Here is a 21,675-nt window from a genome sequence, read left to right as displayed (position 1 = left end):
GGCAACTTGGTGTTTTGTAAATGTCTCTTTTCATTCATCAAATGGCGCGAGTGCACAGTGCAATATTTGGATGCTGGAATTCATTTAGAGTGGACAAACATGCACAGGTAGCTTACTTTTTTAATTGATTTGTTTGACAATAAGATGAAAATATTATCACTGGTTGTGTTTATTTTTTACCTTTATTTTACTAGGCAAGTCAGTTAAGAACAAATTCTTATTTTCAATGACGGCCTAGGAACAGTGGGTTAACTGCCTGTTCAGGGGCAGAACAACAGAGTTGTACCTTGTCAGCTCGGGGATTTGAAATTGCAACCTTTCGGTTACTAGTCCAATGCTCTAACCACTAGGCTACCCTGCCGCCCCAAGTCATGCCAAATTAAAAGGTAATAAAACCTTTTTTAACGTTTTTACAATTAGGTCCATTTAAAAATGCACGAAATTAAAGAAAGACACAGTATAATTCACGACTCTGGCACAATGTTTGTGTATTAATTAAATGGTATGATGCCATTTCGCACTGTTGGTTAGTGGGCAATGACATTCCTTTTTTCTTTGGGACTGTTAATCCCTTTGTAAATGAATTCTGTTGATCAGAATTATGAGTGCTGCATGTGCTGGCCTAATCTGAACTTTTTTGGAAATTCTAGTATTTTCTTTTAAAATAGACATATACAGTTGAAGTCAGAAGTTTACATACACTTATATCGGAGTCACTAAAACTCGTTGTTCAACCACTCCACAAATGTCTTGTTAACAAACTATAGTCTTGGCAAGTCATTTGGACATCTACTTTGTCCATGACACAAGTAATTTTTCCAACAATTGTTTACAGACAGATTTTTCACTTATAATTCACTGTATCACAATTCCAGTGGGTCAGAAGTTTACATACACTAAGTTGACTGTGCATTTAAACAGCTTGGAAAATTCCAGAAAATTATGTAATGGCTTTAGAAGCTTCTGATGGGCTAATTGACATCATTTGAGTCAATTGGAGGTGTACCTGTACATTTATTTTAAGGCCTACCTTCAAACTCAGTGCCTCTTTGCTTTACATCATGGGAAAATCAAATGAAGTCAGCCAAGACCTCAGGAAAAAAATGTGTAGACCTCCACAAGTCTGGTTCATCCTTGGGAGCAATTTCCAAACGCCTGAAGGTACCACGTTCATCTGTACAAACAATAGTACGCAAGTATAAACACCATGGGACCACGCAGCCATCATACCGCTTTGGAAGGACTGTCTCCTAGAGATGAACGTACTGTGGTGCAAAAAGTGCAAATAAATCCCAGAACAGCAAAGGACCTTGTGAAGATGCTGGAGGAAACAGATGCAAAAGTATCTATATCCACAGTAAAATGAGTCCTATATCGACATAACCTGAAAGGCCGCTCAGCAAGGAAGAAGCCACTGCTCCAAAACCACCATAAAAAAGCCAGACTACGGTTTGCAACTGCACATGGGGCCAAAGATCATACTTTTTGAAGAAATGTCCTTTGGTCTGATGAAACAAAAATAGAACTGTTTGGCCATAATGTCCATCGTTATGTTTGGAGGAAAAAGGGGGAGGCTTGCAAGCCGAAGAACACCATCCCAACCGTGAAGCACGAGGATGGCAGAATCATGTTGTGTGGTGCTTTGCTGCAGGAGGGGCTGGTGCACTTCCCAAAATAGATTGCATCATGAGGATGGAAAATTATATGAATATATTGAAGCAACATCTCAAGACATCAGTCAGGAAGTTAAAGCTTGGTCGCAAATGGGTCTTCCAAATGAACAATGACCCCAAGCATACTTCCAAAGTTGTGGCAAAATGGCTTAAGGACAACAAAGTCAAGGTATTGGAGAGGCCATCACAAAGCCCTGACCTCAATCCTATAGAACATTTGTGGGCAGAACTGAAAAAGAGTGCGAGCAAGGAGGCATACAACCCTAACTCAGTTACACCAGCTCTGTCAGGAGGAATGGGCCAAAATTCACCCAACTTATTGTGGGAAGCTTGTGGAAGGCTACCCAAAATGTTTGACCCAAGTTACACAATTTAAAGGCAATGCTACCAAATACTAATTGAGTGTATGTAAACTTCTGACCCACTGGGAATGTGATGAAAGAAATAGAAGCTGAAATAAATAATTCTCTCTACTATTATTCTGACATTTCACCTTCTTAAAATAAAGTGGTGATCCTAACTGATCTAAAACAGGTAATTTTACTAGGATTAAATGTCAGGAATTGTGAAAAACTGTTAGTTTAACTGTGTTTGGCTGAGGTGTAAGTAAATTTCCAACTTCAACTGTTACATACCCAGTAATAATAAAATCATCATCACTGTTTTCTGTGGGCATTATCAAGACCAGCCTTTAAATGTTATCTTCATGGTAAGGAAGGGTTTATAACTTCTACTGTCTGAGATGGTGCATGTCATATTAAATATGTGACATCATGTTTAATCTAGATTATATCTAAAATAGGATAGAAATATAGGAGTACCTTGAATAACTAGTCCAATATGTTGTTATTTGAAATGCAAGTTTTGGATTGGAATAGTTCAAGAGGTAGTATTGCTGTGGCGCACCACACATACAGGTCAGGTGGACCATTGAATGCCAAGACACGTGCACCTGTATGAATATCTGCCACCAGATGAGTTACACAAAATGGACCCTGTTAATAAATGAATGAAAAAGAGTCAAGTGATCAAATCAAGCAGCTGATTTAAATGACCTCATAGACAAATCCTCAGATGTATTTAAATTAGCTTATAGTAATGTTGTGATGTCAGGGTATGATATCGCTTCCAACTAGGATTTTTGTAATGGCATTATTAATATCACAGATCAAATAGTATGATGAATAAGGAAATTACAATTTGAAATGCTGTTCACAGTTCTAAATCACAACAAAAGCCAAGGAGAAAAGAAACTGTATTTATTTGTAATATAAATACACAATGTATCACGTTGTGATAGCTTATACCACTGAACAAAAATATAAACTCAACATGTTACATGTTGGTCCTATGTTTCATGAGCTGAAATAAAATATTCCAGAAATGTTCCATACGCACAAAAAGATTATTTCTCAAAAATGTTCTGCACAAATTTGTTTACATCCCTGATTAAACAGCATGAACATTACACAGGTGCCCCTTGTGTTGGGGAGAATAAAAGTCCACACTAAAATGTGCTGTTTTGTCACACAACACAATGCCACCGATGTCTCAAGTTTTGAAGGAGCATGCAATTGGCAGGAATGTCCACCAAAGTTGCTGCCAGAGAAGTGAATGTTAATTTCTCTACCATAAGCCGCATCCAACGTAGTAGAATTTGGCAGTACGTCCAACCGGCCTCACAACCACAGACCACGTGTATGGCATTGTGTGGGTGAGCGGTTTGCTGATGTCAACGTTGTGAACAGAGTGCCCTATTGTGGCGGTGGGGTTAAGGTATGGGCAGGCAGGCATAAGCTACGGCCAACGAACACGATTTTATCAATGGCAATTTGAATTCACAGAAATAGCATGACGAGATCCTGAGGCCCATTGTGAGGCCCAATTTTTTTTAAGGTATCTGTGACCATCTGTATTCCCACTCATGTGAAATCCATAGATTAGGACCTAAATCATTTATTTCAATTGACTGATTTCCTCATCTGAGCTGTAACTCAGTAAAATATTAGAAATTGTTGCATGTTGCGTTTATATTTTTGTTCAGTATGTCAAATGATACATATAATGTACAGCGAGTATACAAATCAGAACCATATTTGAAAGTAACAATAACAGACCAATTACAATGTAAACAGTCAATATATACTGTAGGTTATGTGCATATATGACGCCTGCGCCAAAAAAAAGAAAACGGTTCAACCGGTCTGCCATCGAAGGCATAATACAAAGAAAAAATCATTTTAAAAAACCATCCGTGTACATAACCAGTACACATATGTATAAACAGAAAATACAGCTCTGACTGTGCCTAGGGGCCTGAGAGATCTGCCATGTTGCCTTGGAACGGTGGAGTATTGCTCACCAAGCTGCATTTAGCCATTTATTCAATTCCAATTATTTATAGTGATAGTGGCTGGGACTATGGGGCCCTTAATAACAACAACAATAACAAAACAAAAAATCTAAACAATGCATTTAACTGCCAGCACAAAGTCCAATCACATTGGGTCACCTTTGTGTTTAAAGGCTCTCTGGCTCCAGGCAGGAGTGCTTAGCTGGTTCTCCTCTAAGCCAAGAACCCAGAGGTATTGAAGTGCTGCTAGCTGACCGGAGTGGAGCTTCACTGTAAACTGTAACTGTGACACTGCTGCTCTGAGCCCTGTGACATCACTTCCCCTCCAGGTGCTCCAGCAAGGGGTTGACTTCGCTTTCAGGGGTCTTGACGCTGTCTGTTCTTACGATGCACGTTGGGCGGTGGTGATTCAACATGATGATCAGCTGCTGCCGCTCATGCTTCAGCTCCTCGATCTGGGCTTTGAGGTCAGAGTTCATCACCTCTAGTCTCTCTGATTCCTGAGACATAGTGTGCATGAGGAAGGAAGGAAGGAAGGAAGGATAAGATCATTACCTATTCTTAGAAGAATGGAGATCTATACATTTCATAAAAGAAATACATCCCTCTCACCCTTTGTAGATAGTCTGTCCTCTCCTTCTTTTTGTTTCTACAGCGTGCTGCTGCAACTTTGTTTTTCTCTCTCCTTCGTTTCCTCCTGTCCTCTTCCTCATTACTCTACATTGAGGGGAAATGCAAACATGCTTTAAAATTGAACTTAAGGTGGAAAATGGACCCAGCAATTATGTTTCAAGTGTGGGAAACCATTGAAAAGTCAATTGTTTGTTTTAATGATAATTCTGTCCACTAGGTGATGCCCTTGGTCAACATTAAGTCCCTCTGTGCTCTGGGAAATAACATTGCCTATGTTTTCTACAAATTTCTGTGATGGTAAGAAAAGTCAAAACATCAAAAGAGTGAGTCGTAAACAGTAAAATTACCTGAAAGATGCCTGAATTTGAACTTCTCACAACATTTTCAAGAACTAAAACAACTTTCATTCTCACTTCTGTTTTGATGTTTAGGGGCCTCTTCCCTAGCTTGCCCAGGAAGTGCAGTGGAGAGAGCATGGACCCTAGTTCCCGGAGGTGGGCGTATTTGAGCTGGTCAGTCAGCGTGGTGGAGGGGATCCCTGCCAGGGGACCCAGGCTGGGCAGGGAGCCCGCTGTCACCAGGGGATCTGGGATTGGTCCCGGCATCATGTTAGACCCGGCTGTGACCACAGCTTATAGGGAAAGGGACAAATGGATAGGAAAAAAACATTGAGAAGAAAATAAACAACACATGGTTTGAGATGTACGATTCACCACCTCTGAATATTTCACAGGGATACTTGCCTGACGACTCAACCTGAATTTAATTCCGCTGCTCTACTGATCGCTACATACATTCAGTCTGAAACTACCATCCAACAAGTTATTTGTGTGACTTGAAAATGAGGGGCGTTGTACAAAATAAAATGATCAGCGATTGGATCAACTCTAACAAATCTAACCAGAGTATCAAAGTTGATAACGTCATCATGAAGACCAGCTCTGGCCCAATCCATTGGTTTCTGGGACCAATCATAATGGTCAGAATGTGTTCACATTCTAGGAATTGTCAAAGAGGGAGGCAAATGCAGATTCATCGTGGAGAATAAACTTCCGTTGGCTTCAGGCAATAGCTATACCACAGTTAAAGACCTGAATACATTTTACCCCAAGCATTCACATCTCAAACCTGCTCGTGGTTTTGGTATAGAAGACAGATCATTAATTGCTCTACTTCCATTTAAGTCTGCTAAAGGGCTTGAAGGAGGCATTTCCCAGGGTGCACCTGGTCTCCCTGGCAGCCCTCTCTAATGAATTGTTGGCCTGTTACAGAGCAGGAGGCCGAGGCTGTCTCCCATTAGGACATTTTATTATTTCATCTCTTTTTTTCTGGAATGTATGTATACTCCCATTTACATAGGTCTTGGCAAGGATCTATGTTTTTCTTTTTCATTCCCGAAGAGGCCAAGAGAGAAGCACATAGCCCAGCACAAAAGTAGACTCAGACACATTCCCCTTTATCCCAAGGAGACTGCAGCCAGCCCTTGCCAAGAAACACCCGTTGCCCATGTTTCCTTCATATGAGTTATTTTCTCCATATCAGGGAAGTGGAATGTGGCAATGGGTGCTCAGGACAATGTAGCCAACCCTGGTCCCCTGATAAAGGTTCTTCGTCAAACCCTTCTTCTATTTTGTCTGACTAAATGGACACTATACAATATCTACATCAACACTACATTGAGTCTTCCCTGTAAATCTGTTTTGTTTATAACTATAGTAATATACGTTATGCAAAGACATCTGCCTTTATTCCCAGGTGAGTAGCAAGTAATTCATTTGGTAGGATGACAGATACGGTATATTACACTGTAGCTCACCTAACAGAGTCTCAAAAGTCTGTTTAAACAGAAGCATTGTACATTTGTACATCTATAACTGTTTGAGAACTCCTTTCTTGATTCTACTCATTTTTGCCTCACTCATTTATAAGCTTACATCAGCCAAATATTCAATGCAGAGCTTGGCATGAAAATCAGCGAGCGCTAAAATCAAAGAGATGGTGCCTGGAGAGAGGTAGCCAGGGACAACAGCTTGCTACATCAACTCTCCCGAGAATATCCGAGCCAAAGAACGCTACAGACAAGACGGCTGTCTAATTCATTTGCCCACACTCATTCACACATTTCCCACCACATTATAGATGGAATTGGATTCAGAGGCACTTGTGAAAATAAATACTCACTCACAACCCCACCAGGTCACCACTGGGATACAATATTAATAAAGAATCATAATAGTTTACCCATTTGCGCTGAATACACAGTATTCTCCAAAATCTCAAAAAATAAATGACTTATGGGCCCAGCAGGATAGGCAGAGTGAATGACAAGGAATAATAAACAGAACAGAAACAGTGTTCCCTTTGTTTGAAAGCTAGCAAGTGTGTAATACAGATACCAACTACACACCAGGATATATTGATACAAGATCACCTACACTGATCTCTGACCTTACCCCCAGAAAATGTAAATACTGAAGGTTTCCTTCAATGTCTATACAGTCAGGACCTATCCTGTCTAGTTGTACAATGTTGAGTTCCAATAAATGGGACCCAAGCAAAGTAGGCCAATAATCTTATTCTGGGCACGGTACCAAGACAAGTGATTTGAGGTTTTTGCATGTTTCCATGCAAGTGTGTAGCCTGTTTCACTCCACAATACTCCACCCCTATCTACTGTACCTGACCCCTTCCTCAACCACCTCCTAACTGCCCCAATGTGCAGCATTAAATCTACCAACAGCTGCCATTTGGCCTTCTTCTGCAGCTAATTATGTTCAACAAAGTCACTCCTAAATCATTACTACTGCACAGATACAACCCAATTTGGCTTTATAGATGAAAATCGGGTCCTCTCAGTTTACAAAACATAATAAATATTGGTATGTCTCAGCAAAACCGCTGATTTACCTTATGTGCAAAACGTGATTCCATGTTTGCTGTGTAGTGCACATTTGGATTGTACTGGACTGAAACCCTTTTTAAAATCTATAAACACAAGCAAATATCCATAAGTTTGTCTCTGCGTAAAATGAGTTACAGTTCGAAAGTTCCTCAAAACAAAAGTACTAGGCACAAAAGTATGAAAGTAGCATGTGGAACTCCTCTGGTATCATAAGACAACAGTGTTGTTATGACTTTAGTTTTGAAGCTACATGATGACAAAGACCTTTGTGGTGGCTTTAGTAGGGTAACCTCCCCCATAAAGATAAATAATCCACTCACATTTAAGGTGAGTGTGTTGCTTGAAGGTTTTATTTCACTTAGCCCTGCATGTTTGTAAGCTTTTTCACTGTACCCTGCAATCATATCTGCAACCCCTGTACATGTGACTATTAAACACCCTGAATCTGAAAAAAACAAAGATATAAGAATGTGCTTTGTGTAAAAAATGTCAAATGAACAATATGCAAATATTTTCAGAGCACAGTATACAGTGCCTTCAGAAAGTACTCACACCCCTTGACTTTTTCTACATTTTGTTGTGTTGAAGGCTGAATTGAATATATATTTAATTGAGATTTTGTGTCACTGATCTATGCACAATACCTCATAATGTCGAAGTTTAATTATGTTTTCAGAAATGTTTACAAATTAATAAAAAATTAAAAGCAGAAATGTCCTCAGTCAATAAGCATTCAACCCTTTTGTTATGGCAATAATAGTGTTTAACATGATTTCTAAATGACTACCTCATCTCTGTATCCCACACATACAATTATCTGTAAGATCCCTCAGTTGAGCAGTGAATTTCAAGCACAAATTCGACCACTAAGACTAGGTATGTTTTCCAATGTTGGCAAAGAAGGGCACCTATTGGTAAACGGGGAAAAAATCAGACATTGAATATACACTACAGTTCTAAGGTTTGGGGTCACTTAGACGTTTCCTTGATTTACATGAAAACATACATGAAATTAGTTGCAAAATTAGTAGGAAATAGAGTCAAGACATTGACAAGGTTATAAATAATGATTTTTAATTGAAATAATAATTGTGTCCTTCAAACTTTGCTTTCGTCAAAGAATCCTCCATTTGCAGCAATTACAGCCGTACAGACCTTTGGCATTCTAGTTGTCAATTTGTTGAGGTAATCTGAAGAGATTTCACCCCATGCTTCCTGAAGCCTCTCCCACAAGTTGGATTGGCTTGATGGGCACTTCTTACGTACCATACGGTCAAGCTGCTCCCACAACAGCTCAATAGGGTTGAGTTCTGGTGACTCTGCTGGCCACTCCATTATAGACAGAATGCCAGCTGACTGCTTCTTCCCTAAATAGTTTTTGAATAGTTTGGAGCAGTGATTTGGGTCATTGTCCTGTTGTAGGAGGAAATTAGCTCCAATTACACACTGTCCACAGGGTATGGCATGGCGTTGCAAAAAATGGAGTGATAGCCTTCCTTCTTCAAGATCCCTTTTACCCTGTACAAATCTCCCACTTTACCACCACCAAAGCACCCCCCAGACCTTCACATTGCCACCACCATGCTTGACAGATGGCGTCAAGCACTCCTCCAACATTTTTCTTTTTTTTCTGCGTCTCATAAATGTTCTTCTTTGTGATCTGAACACCTCACCCAACTTAGTTTTGTCTGTCCATAACACTTTTTTCCAATCTTCCTCTGTCCAGTGTCTGTTCTTTTGCCCATCTTAATATTTTCTTGTTATTGGCCAGTCTGAGATATGGCTTTTTCTTTGCAACTCTGCCTAGAAGGCCAGCATCCCGGAGTCACCTCTTCACTGTTGATGTTGAGACTGGTGTTTTGCGGGTACTATTTAATGAAGCTGCCAGTTGAGGACTTGTGAGGCATCTATTTCTCAAACTAGGCACTCCAATGTACTTGTCCTCTTGCTCAGTTGTGCACCGGGGCCTCCCACTCCTCTTTATATTCTGGTTAGAGCCAGTTTGCGCTGTTCTGTGAAGGGAGTAGTATACAGCGTTGTACGAGATCTTCAGTTTCTGGGCAATATCTCGCATGGAATAGCCTTCATTTCTCAGAACAAGAATAGATTGATGAGTTTCAGAAGAAAGTTATTTGTTTCTGGCCATTTTGAGCCTGTAATCGAACCCACAAACTCTGATACTCCAGATACTTAAGTAGTCTAAAGAAGGCCAGTTTTATTGATTCTTTAATCAGGACAACAGTTTTCATCTGTGCTAACATACTTGCAAAGGGGTTTTCTAATGATCAATTAGCCTTTTAAAATGATAAACATGGATTAGCTAACACAACATGCCATTGGAACACAGGAGTGATGGTTGCTAATAATGGACCTCTGTACGCCTATGTAGATATTCCATTAAAAGAATCAGCCATTTCCAGCTACAATAGTAATTTACAACATTAACAATGTCTACACTGTATTTCTGATCAATTTGATGTTATTTTAATGGCCAATTTTTTGTTGTTGCTTTCTTTTAAAAACAAGGACATTTGTAAGTGACCCCAAACTTTTGAACGGTAGTGTAACTTTGGGCCTGGTAAAGTTATTAATTACACTTTGGATGGTGTATCAATACACTGAGTAACTACAAAGATACAGGCGTCCTTCCTAATTGAGTTGCCAGAGAGGAAGGAAACCTCGGATTTCACCATGAGGCCAATGGTGATTTTAAAACAGTTACAGCGTTTAATGGCTGTGATAGGAGAAACCTGAGGATGGATCAACAACATTGTAGTTACTCCACAATACTAACCTAAATAAGTGAAAAGAAGGAAGCCTGTACAGAATACAAATATTCCAAAACATGCATCCTGTTTGCAATAAGACACAAAAAGTAAAACTGCAAAAATAAATGGCAAAGAAATTCACTTTTTGTCCTGAATACAAAACGTAATGTAAATATTGTACAATCCAGGTGTGCAAAGCTCTTAGAGACTTACCCCCAAAATACTGCCAAAGGTTATTCTAGCATGTATTGACTCAGGGTTGTGAATACTTAAGTAAATTAGATATTTCTGAATTTAATTTTCAATTAATGTGCAAACATAAAATAAAAAAAAACATATTTAATTTAATTAATTTAGAATGTATGCTGTAGTCAATGGGCAAGAATACATTCTGAAGGCACTGTATCCTCCTGACTGATGATTAAAAAAAATATATATATATATATATACTTCTCTGCATCTCTGCTAAAATCTGGGTAAAAGTACATTCAGTAACCTAAAAGTCACTAAATTGTTGCTAAATGAAACTGTTTATTAGAAGCCATTTTTTTTGGACTAGGCTACGTGATAAAACGAAGTAAGAAAAATATTTAGTGTAACATAGGCAGGCCTACAGTGTGAAATCAAATGTAAGTAACATTGTAATACTACATTGATACATTGTCAAAATTCCATCACGTTATTGTAACACTCTTGAAAGCCCGTAGTTACAAAGAAACAAGAAAAGCAAACCTCGGATAATAATGATACACTTCTGAGTCACCATGACTCATTTTTAAAGCGGAAGTTATTCTTCAGTAAGGCATGCATGTTACGTAACTGACTTTTGCAGTGATGAAACGAAGACACTCGAGCAAATACATCTAAGACAAGTGCTAGATCAATGTTATACTACATGTTAAGAAGGATGTTCTTAATAAGTCATATTCGTTCAGGACCAATAAAGTTGTAGAGAACGACTTGTTTATTGGGTTGAATAAACGTGTAGGACTGCAACCTTGCAAGCGTGCATCCTAAACAAAAGAAAAGCATTGAGTGCAAAAGTTATGTCTCACGAATAACGTTTATAATATACATACATTTTTACAGTGCAGTGCTGCCCAAACCAAAGAGAACGAAAGAACGGGATTGCACAAATGCAAGGATTGTGCACAATGATCCACTGAAAAGTTAATGGGCTGCTCTGCTCACACTGGCAACTCATCCAGCGTGGAGCCCCAGTGTAATCAATGTTTCTCGACTACGAAGCTGTCTATTACCTGACTTTGATTCCGAGTGCAACAGTGGTCCTTTCTTCTGGTCAGCTGAAGGTCGACAGTAGATTTTAAAAAGTGGAAATCGTTGCATCGGCCCGTTTAAATAGTTAGCTCTATCTGGGAGGATTTGGGAATGCGGAAATTATCAGTTATGCCAACTAGACGTTAAAGTGGGGGGAAGAAGTGGGGAAATCCTATCCGCTCCTCCCCTAGAAACCAGAAAACAAACCACCCCACTGACCCAGTGCAGAGCAGAGCAGGATAGACCATGTTGTCAGCCCACACACCTCATTTGGGATTCGCTCTTAATACCTGACAATATTGCCTTTTATAAACACCATTCTTGTTTAATTCACTCACACTCTGACTTTCTATTCCACACACAGAAAAGTGACACACAGAGAGGAGAGAGAGACTTGTATCTACTTTTCTACAATAATTAACAAGAGGACCTACTAACAAGAGGAACATCCAAATCAAATTCAATGCGAGTTGTTTCCATAGCGAAACAAATATAAACGCAACTTGCAACAATTTCAACGATTTTACTGAGTTACAGTTCATAGAAGGAAATCAGTCAATTTAAATAAATTATTTAGGCCCTAATCTATGGATTTCAGATGACTGGGCAGGGGCTCAGCCATGGGTGGGTCTGGGAGGGCAACCAATCAGAATGAGTTTTTCCCCACAAAAGGGCTTTCATTACAGACAGAAGTACTCCTCAGTATTGGTCTCATACAATCCAGCAGGTGAAGAAGCCAGATGTGGATGTCCTGGGCTAGCGTGGTTACATGTGGTCTGCGGTTGTGAGGCTGGTTGGACGTACTGCCAAATTCTCTCAAACGATGTTAGAGGTGGCTTATGGTAGAGAAATGAACATTCAATTATCTGGCAACAGCTCTTGTGGACATTCCTGCATGCTCCCTCAAAACGTGAGACATCGGTGGCATTGTGTTGTTTGACAAAACTGCTAATTTATGAGCGGCATTTTATTGTGCCCATCACAAGGTGCATCTGTGTCATGATCTTGCTGTTTAATCAGCTTCTTGATATGCCACACCTGTCAGGTGGATGGAATATCTTGGCAAATGAGAAATGCTTACTAACAGGGTTGTAAACTAATTTGTGCACAACATTTTAGAAAAATAAGCATTTTGTGCGTATGGAAAATGTCTGGGATATTTTATTTCAGCTCATGAAACAGGGGACCAACACTTTACATGTTGCATTTATATTTTTGTTCAATAGATTTTCTAGTGACCATATAATTTGTCTTATCTGAAAAAATATATACATTAATTGTTAAACTCAATGGAGTGACACTAGCTGGTATGAGTGATTTAATATTTAGTATTCAATAAAGCACCCAACATCACTTTGAATTAATATTTAATTTGAAAATGTATCAATCAGCAATCGATGCTCATTTTACTTTTTTAACTTGACAAACAAGTCAAAATTGAAGGTAAAAAAATAAATTATCATAATTTACATCTTGATAAATATAGCACTGGATGTTTTCATTGAAAACTCTAAACATTGTAACAATGAGGTCAAATCACAGTTGATGTCGTTGAGGTATGTACCTACCGAACATGGATGTATACTTGAACTATAACACAACATTCATAGATATTGATATACTATTCCCATTGAAGCACAAAACCGTACAGTCAATTCCACAATACAGCATAGATCTAGTACCAGATCAAACATATATGAAATATGACAATTATTTGGAATTCCTCTGCATGCGTTTAAAACCAGAACATACTTAATCCCTATCAGTAAAGTGTATAGCCATGCTCTTAGCTATATCAATTGTATCTGGAATAAGTTTATACTTGCTTAGTCAAAAACATTTAATGAGTGTAGTATTAAAACTGAAGTGCTGAAACCACAGAAAGTCTCTGATAGCCTATCACAGTCAGGAAAACCAACTAAAGTGATAAACCAATCAACTCCCGATGCTTACATTATAAGGCCAACAGGGTTGGAGAGTTGAGGATATCAACAGATTCAGCCTTGCCCCCTCCACTTTTGAGACCGTCAAACCCCACTCCAAAGGAGTCGAGATCAGGACAGGAGAATGTGAAAACGGACAGGTAGCTGCTACATGTGGGGGTGGAGGTCACAACAGGAGTGCTCAAGGGCTCTAGGTCATTAGACACAGATTTGTACAGGGTTTCCCAGTCCGTAACCCCAAGAGAGCCACTCAGGTCAATATCTGGGACAGAGTGGGCAGTCTCTGTGGGGACTTCCTCCTCCATGCTGGGCAGCAGATTGTCCAGGAGACCCTCCTTCATGTCCAAAGAGGGCTCAAGGTCGCAGATGTTCACTTCAATACTGGCACAGAGTAGGATGTTGGAGTTTCCAGAGATGGCTGTGGACGTGTCATTGAGGATGTCCATGTCCTGGAGCGAGGGGGCTTCCTGAGCACTGTCCTCAGGGAGTTTACCCCCCTCCGGGCTGGGGGGGAGGTCTGGAGACCTACTGGGCTCCTGGAAGATGGAAGCCAATTCTTCTGTAATTTGGCACACAGGTTTATGAGTAGCGAGGACAAATTCCAGCCTCTCTTTCTCTTTGAGGAGGTTGGCTATCTCTGTCTGCAGAGCTGCTTTGTCTTCCTCCAGCTGATCAGTCTCCTTCGAAAATATCCCCAAAAAATAACACAGGAAATCTAAATCATAACCATAGATTACTGTTTAAAATGATGGTTTTGTGATTAACATGATTTCTAAGGGTTAACTTACAGTTTGCAGTGAATCAGTGAGTTCCCTCCGTCTGTTGCGACACTTGGCTGCAGCCATTTTATTTCTCTCTCTCCTCACCCTCTTCTTCTCTTCTTCCTCTGGAGATAACTGTGGGGTTCAGAGAAAAACACTTGCACCTTGAAGAATCAGTCCATTTCATCTCCTAATATCATACATTCCATTGCCAAATCCCCTTCTGGAGTGTAGCAAAAGCATCTTTCTCTGCAATGCGTCTAAAAATAGACCATTGTTGCAGACTCGCTGTGACCTGAATACAAATGGACTGCCTGAGCTCAGCACACAGTCAAATACACTGCTTTTGGAGAGCATGCATTGCTGCTGCTGCTGCTGCACTGTTAATATTGATTTAGATGTTAATGTTTTTTGTTTGATTTACAATCAGAAAAGTGGTCTAACCTGCTCGGTTTTCCCCTTTCTGCCAGTGTTTTTCCCCCTGCTCTCGTCTGCTTTGGGTGTTGACTGGTGAGAGCTCTTTGCTTCATTGGTTTGTTTGCTACTCAGAGATGGGGAGAGAGACGTTATAATGGTCGGCTGGACCATCCATAGCAAATCCGGGGTTGTGGAAATTGCAGTCACTGTTGGAACAAATGGAGTGGCTGGTATATCCATGTCTGGGCAGAGCTCCTGCAAAGTGATACAAGTTCATTTACCACTGATGATTTAAAAAAAATCACAATTAGCTTAATTATTTTACTGCAAAATGTGTCATTAAACACATTTTGTTCTATTAACAGAGACATAAGGCAATTACCACATTCGGATTGGAGATGTCTGTGACTCTATGCTGAATTGTCATGGCATGTACTATGTATGGGTTCTCTTCAAATATATCTAGCCATCTAAAAATAGTCTCCCCTGGATCGATATTTGACTTTATCACTGTTACTGACGTCAACACTGACGCAGAGATGTTGTGGAGGCTCCTGAATGGATTTCTTTTTCTCAATGAACTGCTGCATCGACATGCTACATATTTGGTCTAAGGACGTGTAAATCATAATATGCACAATTTTCATCCTCTCTCACTGTGGGGTGTTGCATTTTCAATATCTCACTCTTCTGGAATAGGAAGGAGGGTATTTATCATATTAATAGGAATAATATGGTAGAATCATTTACCCACAGAGCATTTGACAAATACATCAATATCAATGATTTCCTATTAATATTTCACATACATTAATGTTAATAGAGATTAACACTGATAAATGATGAAAGTCAACCATATTTAAATGAATAATCGTTGACATCGTTGCGTCTGAATATTATACATCATTGCATCACAGGCATCCCCACTTGATTGATTCATACCTGTGCATTACTCTCTGATGGCGAAGCTGAGGAGCTGGAGATAGAGTCGTCTTGTGTCTTCTGATAGTACGTCAGGGTGTCCCCAACAGGAGATTCAGTGCTACAGCGAGACATTCAATCGAAGTCAGGGTTAAGAAACATGTCTTAAAAAATCCTTAGCTAACAGAATATTCACCCTTCTCGTCAAATTGATTTTTTTCAGCAGCTTCTATTCCAGGTTTATACCTGGTAACTGATAGACTCGTGTGCAAGCCCCTCCTTTTATATTCTGACAGACTTTTATGAATGAACGGAGGCTGTACCATCTCTATGGAGGGGAGCCACTGGACAATGAAACACACATTTAGCATATTTTAGATAAACATTTGCCAAATACTCAATATCATCGCCGAGTTGCTCATTATTGTAATTTACCCCCAGGTAATTATATTGCATTTTTTTCAAATGTATTTATTCAACGAATACCAGAGGAAAGTGTCATGTGTAGCATGCCCATTCATACATTTATACAGACGGACTGTGCTATTTCTTTGGTGCAAATAAGAGCACAATTCAATTTCCCTATAATGCAGTTGTCTCTATATGTTTTACAGCTCACCTTACATGACATTTGGCATACACAATAGGCTTCCCACTTATAATTACTTTAAAAAATGACCATATGTTTTATTATAGGATAATTACAGGCCGCTAAATCTAAAGCATTCTAAGAACTGACAAATCTGGTTGGTAAGTCATATACAGTTGAAGTCCGAAGTTTACATACACCTTAGCCAAATACATTTCAACTCAGTTTTTCACAATTCCTGACATTTAATCCTAGTAAAAATTCCCTGTCTTAGGTCAGTTAGGATCACCACTTTATTTTAAGAATGTGAAATGTCAGAATAATAGTAGAGAGAATGATTTATTTCAGCTTTTATGTCTTTCATCACATTCCCAGTGGGTCAGACGTTTACATACACTCAATTAGTATTTGGTAGCATTGCCTTTAAAATATTTAACTTGGGTCAAACGTTTCGTGGAGCCTTCAACAAGCTTCCCACAATAAATTGGGTGAATTTTGGCTCATTCCTCCTGACAGAGCTGGTGTAACTGAGTCTGGTTAGTAGGCCTCCTTGCTCGCACATGCTTTTTCAGTTCTGCCCACAGATTTTCTATATGACTGAGGCCAGGGCTTTGTGATGGCCACTCCAATACCTTGACTTTGTTGTCCTTAAGCCATTTTGCCACAACTTTGGAAGGATGCTTGGGGTCATTGTCCATTTGGAAGACCCATTTGCTACCAAGCTTTAACTGGTGTCTTGAGATGCTGCTTCAATATATCCACATAATTTTCCTCCCTCATGATGCCATCTATTTTGTGAAGTGCACCAGTGCCTCCTACAGCAAAGCACCCCCACAACATGATACTGCCACCCCCGTGCTTCATGGTTGGGATGGTGTTCTTTGGCTTGCAAGTCACCCCCATTTTTCTCCAAACGTAACAACGGTCATTATGGCCAAACAGTTCTATTTTTGTTTCATCAGACCTGAGGACATTTCTCCAAAAGGTACGATCTTTGTCCCCATGTGCAGTTGCAAACCGTAGTCTGGCTTTATTATGGCGGTTTTGGAGCAGTGGCTTCTTTCTTGCTGAGCGGCCATTCAGGTTATGTCGATATAGGACACATTTTACTGTGGATATAGATACTTTTGTACCTGCTTCCTCCAGCATCTTCACAAGGTCCTTTGCTGTTGTTCTGGGATTGATTTGCACTTTTCACACCAAAGTACATTAATCTCTATGAGACAGAATGCGTCTCCTTCCTGAGCGGTATGACGGCTGCGTGGTTCGATGGTGTTTATACTTGCGTACTATTGTTTGTACAGATGGACGTGGTACCTTCAGGCGTTTGGAAATTACTCCCAATGATGAACCAGACTTATGGAAGTCCACAATGTTTTTTCTGAGGTCTTGGCCGATTTCTTTTGATTTTCCGATTCAAATTGTCTGGAATTTTCCAAGCTGTTTAAAGGCACAGTCAACTTAATGTATGTAAACTTCCGACCCACTGGATTTGGGATACAGTTCATTATAAGTGAAATAATTGTTGTAAAAATTACTTGTGTCATGCACAAAGTAGATGTCACAACCTACTTGCCAAAACTACAGTTTGTTAACAAGAAATTTGTGGAGTTGTAAGGGTTTTCCTGTGGTGAAGTAGAGGAGGACCAAAACGCAACGTGGTTATATTGATTCATGTTTAATTAAAACAGATAAACATGAACATTACAAAACAACAAACGTGGAAAACCAAAAACAGCCCTATCTGGTGCAAAACACAGAGACAGGAACAATCACCCACAAACACACAGTGAAACCCAGGCTTCCTAAATATGGTTCCCAATCAGAGACAATGACTAACACCTGCCTCTGATTGAGAACCATATCAGGCCTAACATAGAAATGGACAAATCAGACACACAACATAGAATGCCCACCCAGCTCACGTCCTGACCAACACTAAAACAAGGAAAATACACACGAACGATGGTCAGAAAGTGACAGGAGTGGTTGAAAAATTAGTTTTAATGACTCCAACCTAGGTGTGTGTAAACTTCCGACTTCAACTGTAGCTGATTTCTATATGATTTTAATTACATCATACAGCATGGGAGTATAATATTCGCCTACACCATTAATATAATGACAGTTATAGTCTATACCAGCGTTTTCATGCTTTCTCAATCTCGCACAGGAGGAATTTCATATAAGGATATTGGCAGGATAGAACAGCAACCTCTAGTAAGACAATGGGTGGTGGTCTATGTATATTTCTAAACAACAGCTGATGCACTATATCTAAGGAAGTCTCAAGGTTTTGCTCGCCTGAGGTGGAGTATCTCATGATAAGCTGGAGACCACACTATGTGCCGAGAGAGTTTTATCTATATTCGTCATGGCTATCTATTTACCACCATAAACCGATGCTGGCACTAAGACCACACTCAATGAGCTGTATACGACCATAAGCAAACTGGAAAACGCTCATCCAGATACGGTGCTCCTAGTGATCAGGGACTTTAATGCAGGGAAACTTAAATCCGTTTTACCTCATTTCTGCCAGCATGTTAAATATGCAACCCCACACAGAGATGTGTACAAAGCTCTCCATCGCCCTCCATTTGGCAAATCTGACCATAATTCGTGCTTACAAGCATAATTAAAGCAGGAAGCAAAAAAAAGTCCTCAGATGAAGCAGATGCTAAGCTACAGGACTGTTTTGCTAGCACAGATTGGAATATGTTCAAGGATTCTTCCGATGGCATTGTGGAGTAGACCAGTCACTGGTGTCATCAATAAGTGCATCGATGACGTTCTCCCCGCAGTGACTGTACAGTCGTAGCCAAAAGTTTTGAGAATGACACAAATATTAATTTTCACATAGTCTGCTGCCTCAGTTTGTATGATGGCAATTTGCATATACTCCAGAATATTGAATTAAGAATTAATTGCAAAGTCCCACTTTGCCATGCAAATTAACTGAATCCCCAAAAAACATTTCCACTGCATTTCAGCCCTGCCACAAAAGGACCAGCTGACATCATGTCAGTGATTCTCTTGGTAACACAGGTGTGAGTGTTGACGAGGACAAAGCTGGAGATCACTCTGTCACGCTGATTGAGTTCGAATGACAGACTGGAAGCTCCACCATGGTTACCTGCAAGGATACACGTGCCGTCATCATTGCTTTGCACAAAAAGGGCTTCACAGACAAGGATATTGTTGCCAGTAAGATTCCCCTTAAATCTACCATTTATTGGATCTTCAAGAACTTCAAGGAGAGAGGTTCAATTGTTGTGAAGAAGGCTTCAGGGCACCCAAGAAAGTCCAGCAAGCGCCAGGACCGTCTCCTAAAGTTGATTCAGCTGTGGGATCGGGGCACCACCAGTACAGAGCTTGCTCAGGAATGGCAGCAGGCAGTTGTGAGTGCATCTGCACGCACAGTGAGGCGAAGACTTTTGGAGGATGGCCTGGTGTCAAGAAGGGCAGCAAAGAAGCCACTTCTCTCCAGAAAAAAACATCAGGGACAGACTGATATTCAGCAAAAGGTACAGGGATTGGACTGCTGAGGCCTGAGGTAAAGTCATTTTCTCTGATGAATCCCCTTTCTGACTGTTTGGGGCATCCGTAAAAAAGCTTGTCCAGAGAAGACAAGGTGAGTGCTACCATCAGTTCTGTGTCATGCCAACAGTAAAGCATCCTGAGACCATTCATGTGTGGGGTTGCTTCTCAGCCAAGGGAGTGGGCTCACTCACTAAACTCCTCCCTCTGCATCTAGATCCTGGACTTCCTGACGGGCCGCCCCCAGGTGGTAAGGGTAGGTAACAACACATCTGTCACGCTGAGCCTCAACACGGGTGCCCCTCAGGGGTGTGTGCTCAGTATCCTCCTGTACTCCCTGTTCACTCATGACTGTACGGCCAGGCACAACGCCAACACCATCATTAAGTTTGCCGATGACACAACAGTGGTAGGCCTGATCACCGACAACGACGAGGCAGCCTAAGTTAGGAGGTCAGAGTTCTGACCATGTGGTGCAAGGACAACAACCTCTCCCTCAACGGGATCAAGACAAAGGAGATGATTGTGGACTACAGAAAAAGGAGGACTGAGCCCGACCCCATTCTCACCGACGGGGCTGTAGTGGAGCAGGTTGAGAGCTTCAAGTTCCTTGGCGTCCACATAGCCAACAAACTAACATGGTCCAAAAACACCAAGACAGTTATGAAGAGGGCACGACAAAACCTATTCCCCCTCAGGAGACTGAAAAGATTTGGTATGGGTCCTGAGATCCTGTAAAGTTTCTACAGCTGCACCATTGAGAGCATCCTGACTGGTTGCATCACTGCCTGGTATGGCAACTGCTCGGCCTCTGACCACAAGGCATTACAGAGGGTAGTGTGTGCGGCCAAGTACATCACTGGGGCCAAGCTTCCTGCCATCCAGGACCTCTATACCAGTCAGAGGAAGGCCCTAAAATTGTCACAGACTCCAGCCACCCTAGTCATAGACTGTTCTCTACCACATGGCAAGCGGTAACGGAGCGCCAAGTCTAGATCCAAAAGGCTTCTAAACAGCTTCTATATACAAGAATAAGACTCTTAAATATCAAAAAGAAGTAACAAAGACAAATATAAACAAATTGTAGTATATAAATACGAATAAAAAAGAGAATCGAATTATAACACTTTTACACCATTGCTAACAAAAAACACACAATTAAAACTAAACTGCACAACTCCTATATCACACAAATACACAAAGAGAATAACACATTTATAATGAAGAGAACCTGATTATTACACTTTTGCACTTCAAACAAGAAACACACAAACTAAATTACACAAGTGCCATCTAAACCCTGACCTTTCTTGCCTTCCCGTCACTGTGTGGAGGCTGAGAACAAGGTGTACAGCTTGTGTAAGATGCCAAAGTAACCTGTGGCATCGACAGAACTTTTAGCAGCATCAGCCACAACCAGGTTCAATGTGTGAGCCCCACATGGCACAAATAGAGCTCTTGGATTCATTTCCAGGAGTCTGGCTTGGACACCTTTGTTTTGTCCTCTCATGTTGGCCCCATTATTATAAGACTGTCCTCTGCAGTCCTCAAAAGGAATTTTTAGATCCTCTAATCTTTTGAGAATCAGGGTTGCCAAATGTTGGCCCGTGGACTCCTATGCCCCCCAAAACCCCATAAAATGTTCCTTTATGTGGGGCTCCTCCTTCAGTGACACAATTATAATCACAACTGACAACTGTTCAGTGTGGCTGACATCTGAGGTGCAATCCAGAATGATAGAGAGTCATTTTGCCAGCTTGATGTCGTGCACCATTATTGAAATGACCTTGCTGCTCAACAAATCAATGAGTTCATTCTACATTTGGTGGCCCAGGTAGCTGATGGTGTGACTCGAGGTCCCTTTTTGGACACGGTTAAGATGCGCTTTCATGACTGG

General features: G+C 40.5%; 2 protein-coding genes across 2 annotated transcripts; both read right to left on the bottom strand.

The window, feature by feature from the left end:
• Nucleotides 1–2,917: 2,917 nt before the first annotated feature.
• On the bottom strand, nucleotides 2,918–11,813 carry LOC135508212 (jun dimerization protein 2-like). Its single transcript, XM_064928251.1, has 4 exons — nucleotides 11,589–11,813; nucleotides 5,073–5,290; nucleotides 4,639–4,743; nucleotides 2,918–4,526 (listed from the first exon to the last, which is right to left on the bottom strand). The coding sequence occupies exons 1-4, from the start codon at nucleotides 11,674–11,676 to the stop codon at nucleotides 4,341–4,343; spliced, it is 597 nt and encodes a 198-aa protein (XP_064784323.1). The 5' UTR covers nucleotides 11,677–11,813; the 3' UTR covers nucleotides 2,918–4,340.
• Nucleotides 11,814–12,957: 1,144 nt separating this feature from the next.
• LOC135507387 (protein c-Fos-like) lies at nucleotides 12,958–15,838 on the bottom strand. The gene is made up of 4 exons (XM_064926936.1): nucleotides 15,671–15,838; nucleotides 14,756–14,983; nucleotides 14,339–14,446; nucleotides 12,958–14,230 (listed from the first exon to the last, which is right to left on the bottom strand). The coding sequence occupies exons 1-4, from the start codon at nucleotides 15,782–15,784 to the stop codon at nucleotides 13,562–13,564; spliced, it is 1,119 nt and encodes a 372-aa protein (XP_064783008.1). The 5' UTR covers nucleotides 15,785–15,838; the 3' UTR covers nucleotides 12,958–13,561.
• Between the last annotated feature and the right edge of the window lie 5,837 nt (nucleotides 15,839–21,675).

The sequence above is a fragment of the Oncorhynchus masou genome, chromosome 21, assembly GCF_036934945.1.
Source record: "Oncorhynchus masou masou isolate Uvic2021 chromosome 21, UVic_Omas_1.1, whole genome shotgun sequence".
Lineage (NCBI taxonomy): Eukaryota > Metazoa > Chordata > Actinopteri > Salmoniformes > Salmonidae > Oncorhynchus > Oncorhynchus masou.
Note: the sequence above shows the minus strand (reverse complement) of the source record. Positions and strands in the feature narration are given on the sequence as shown.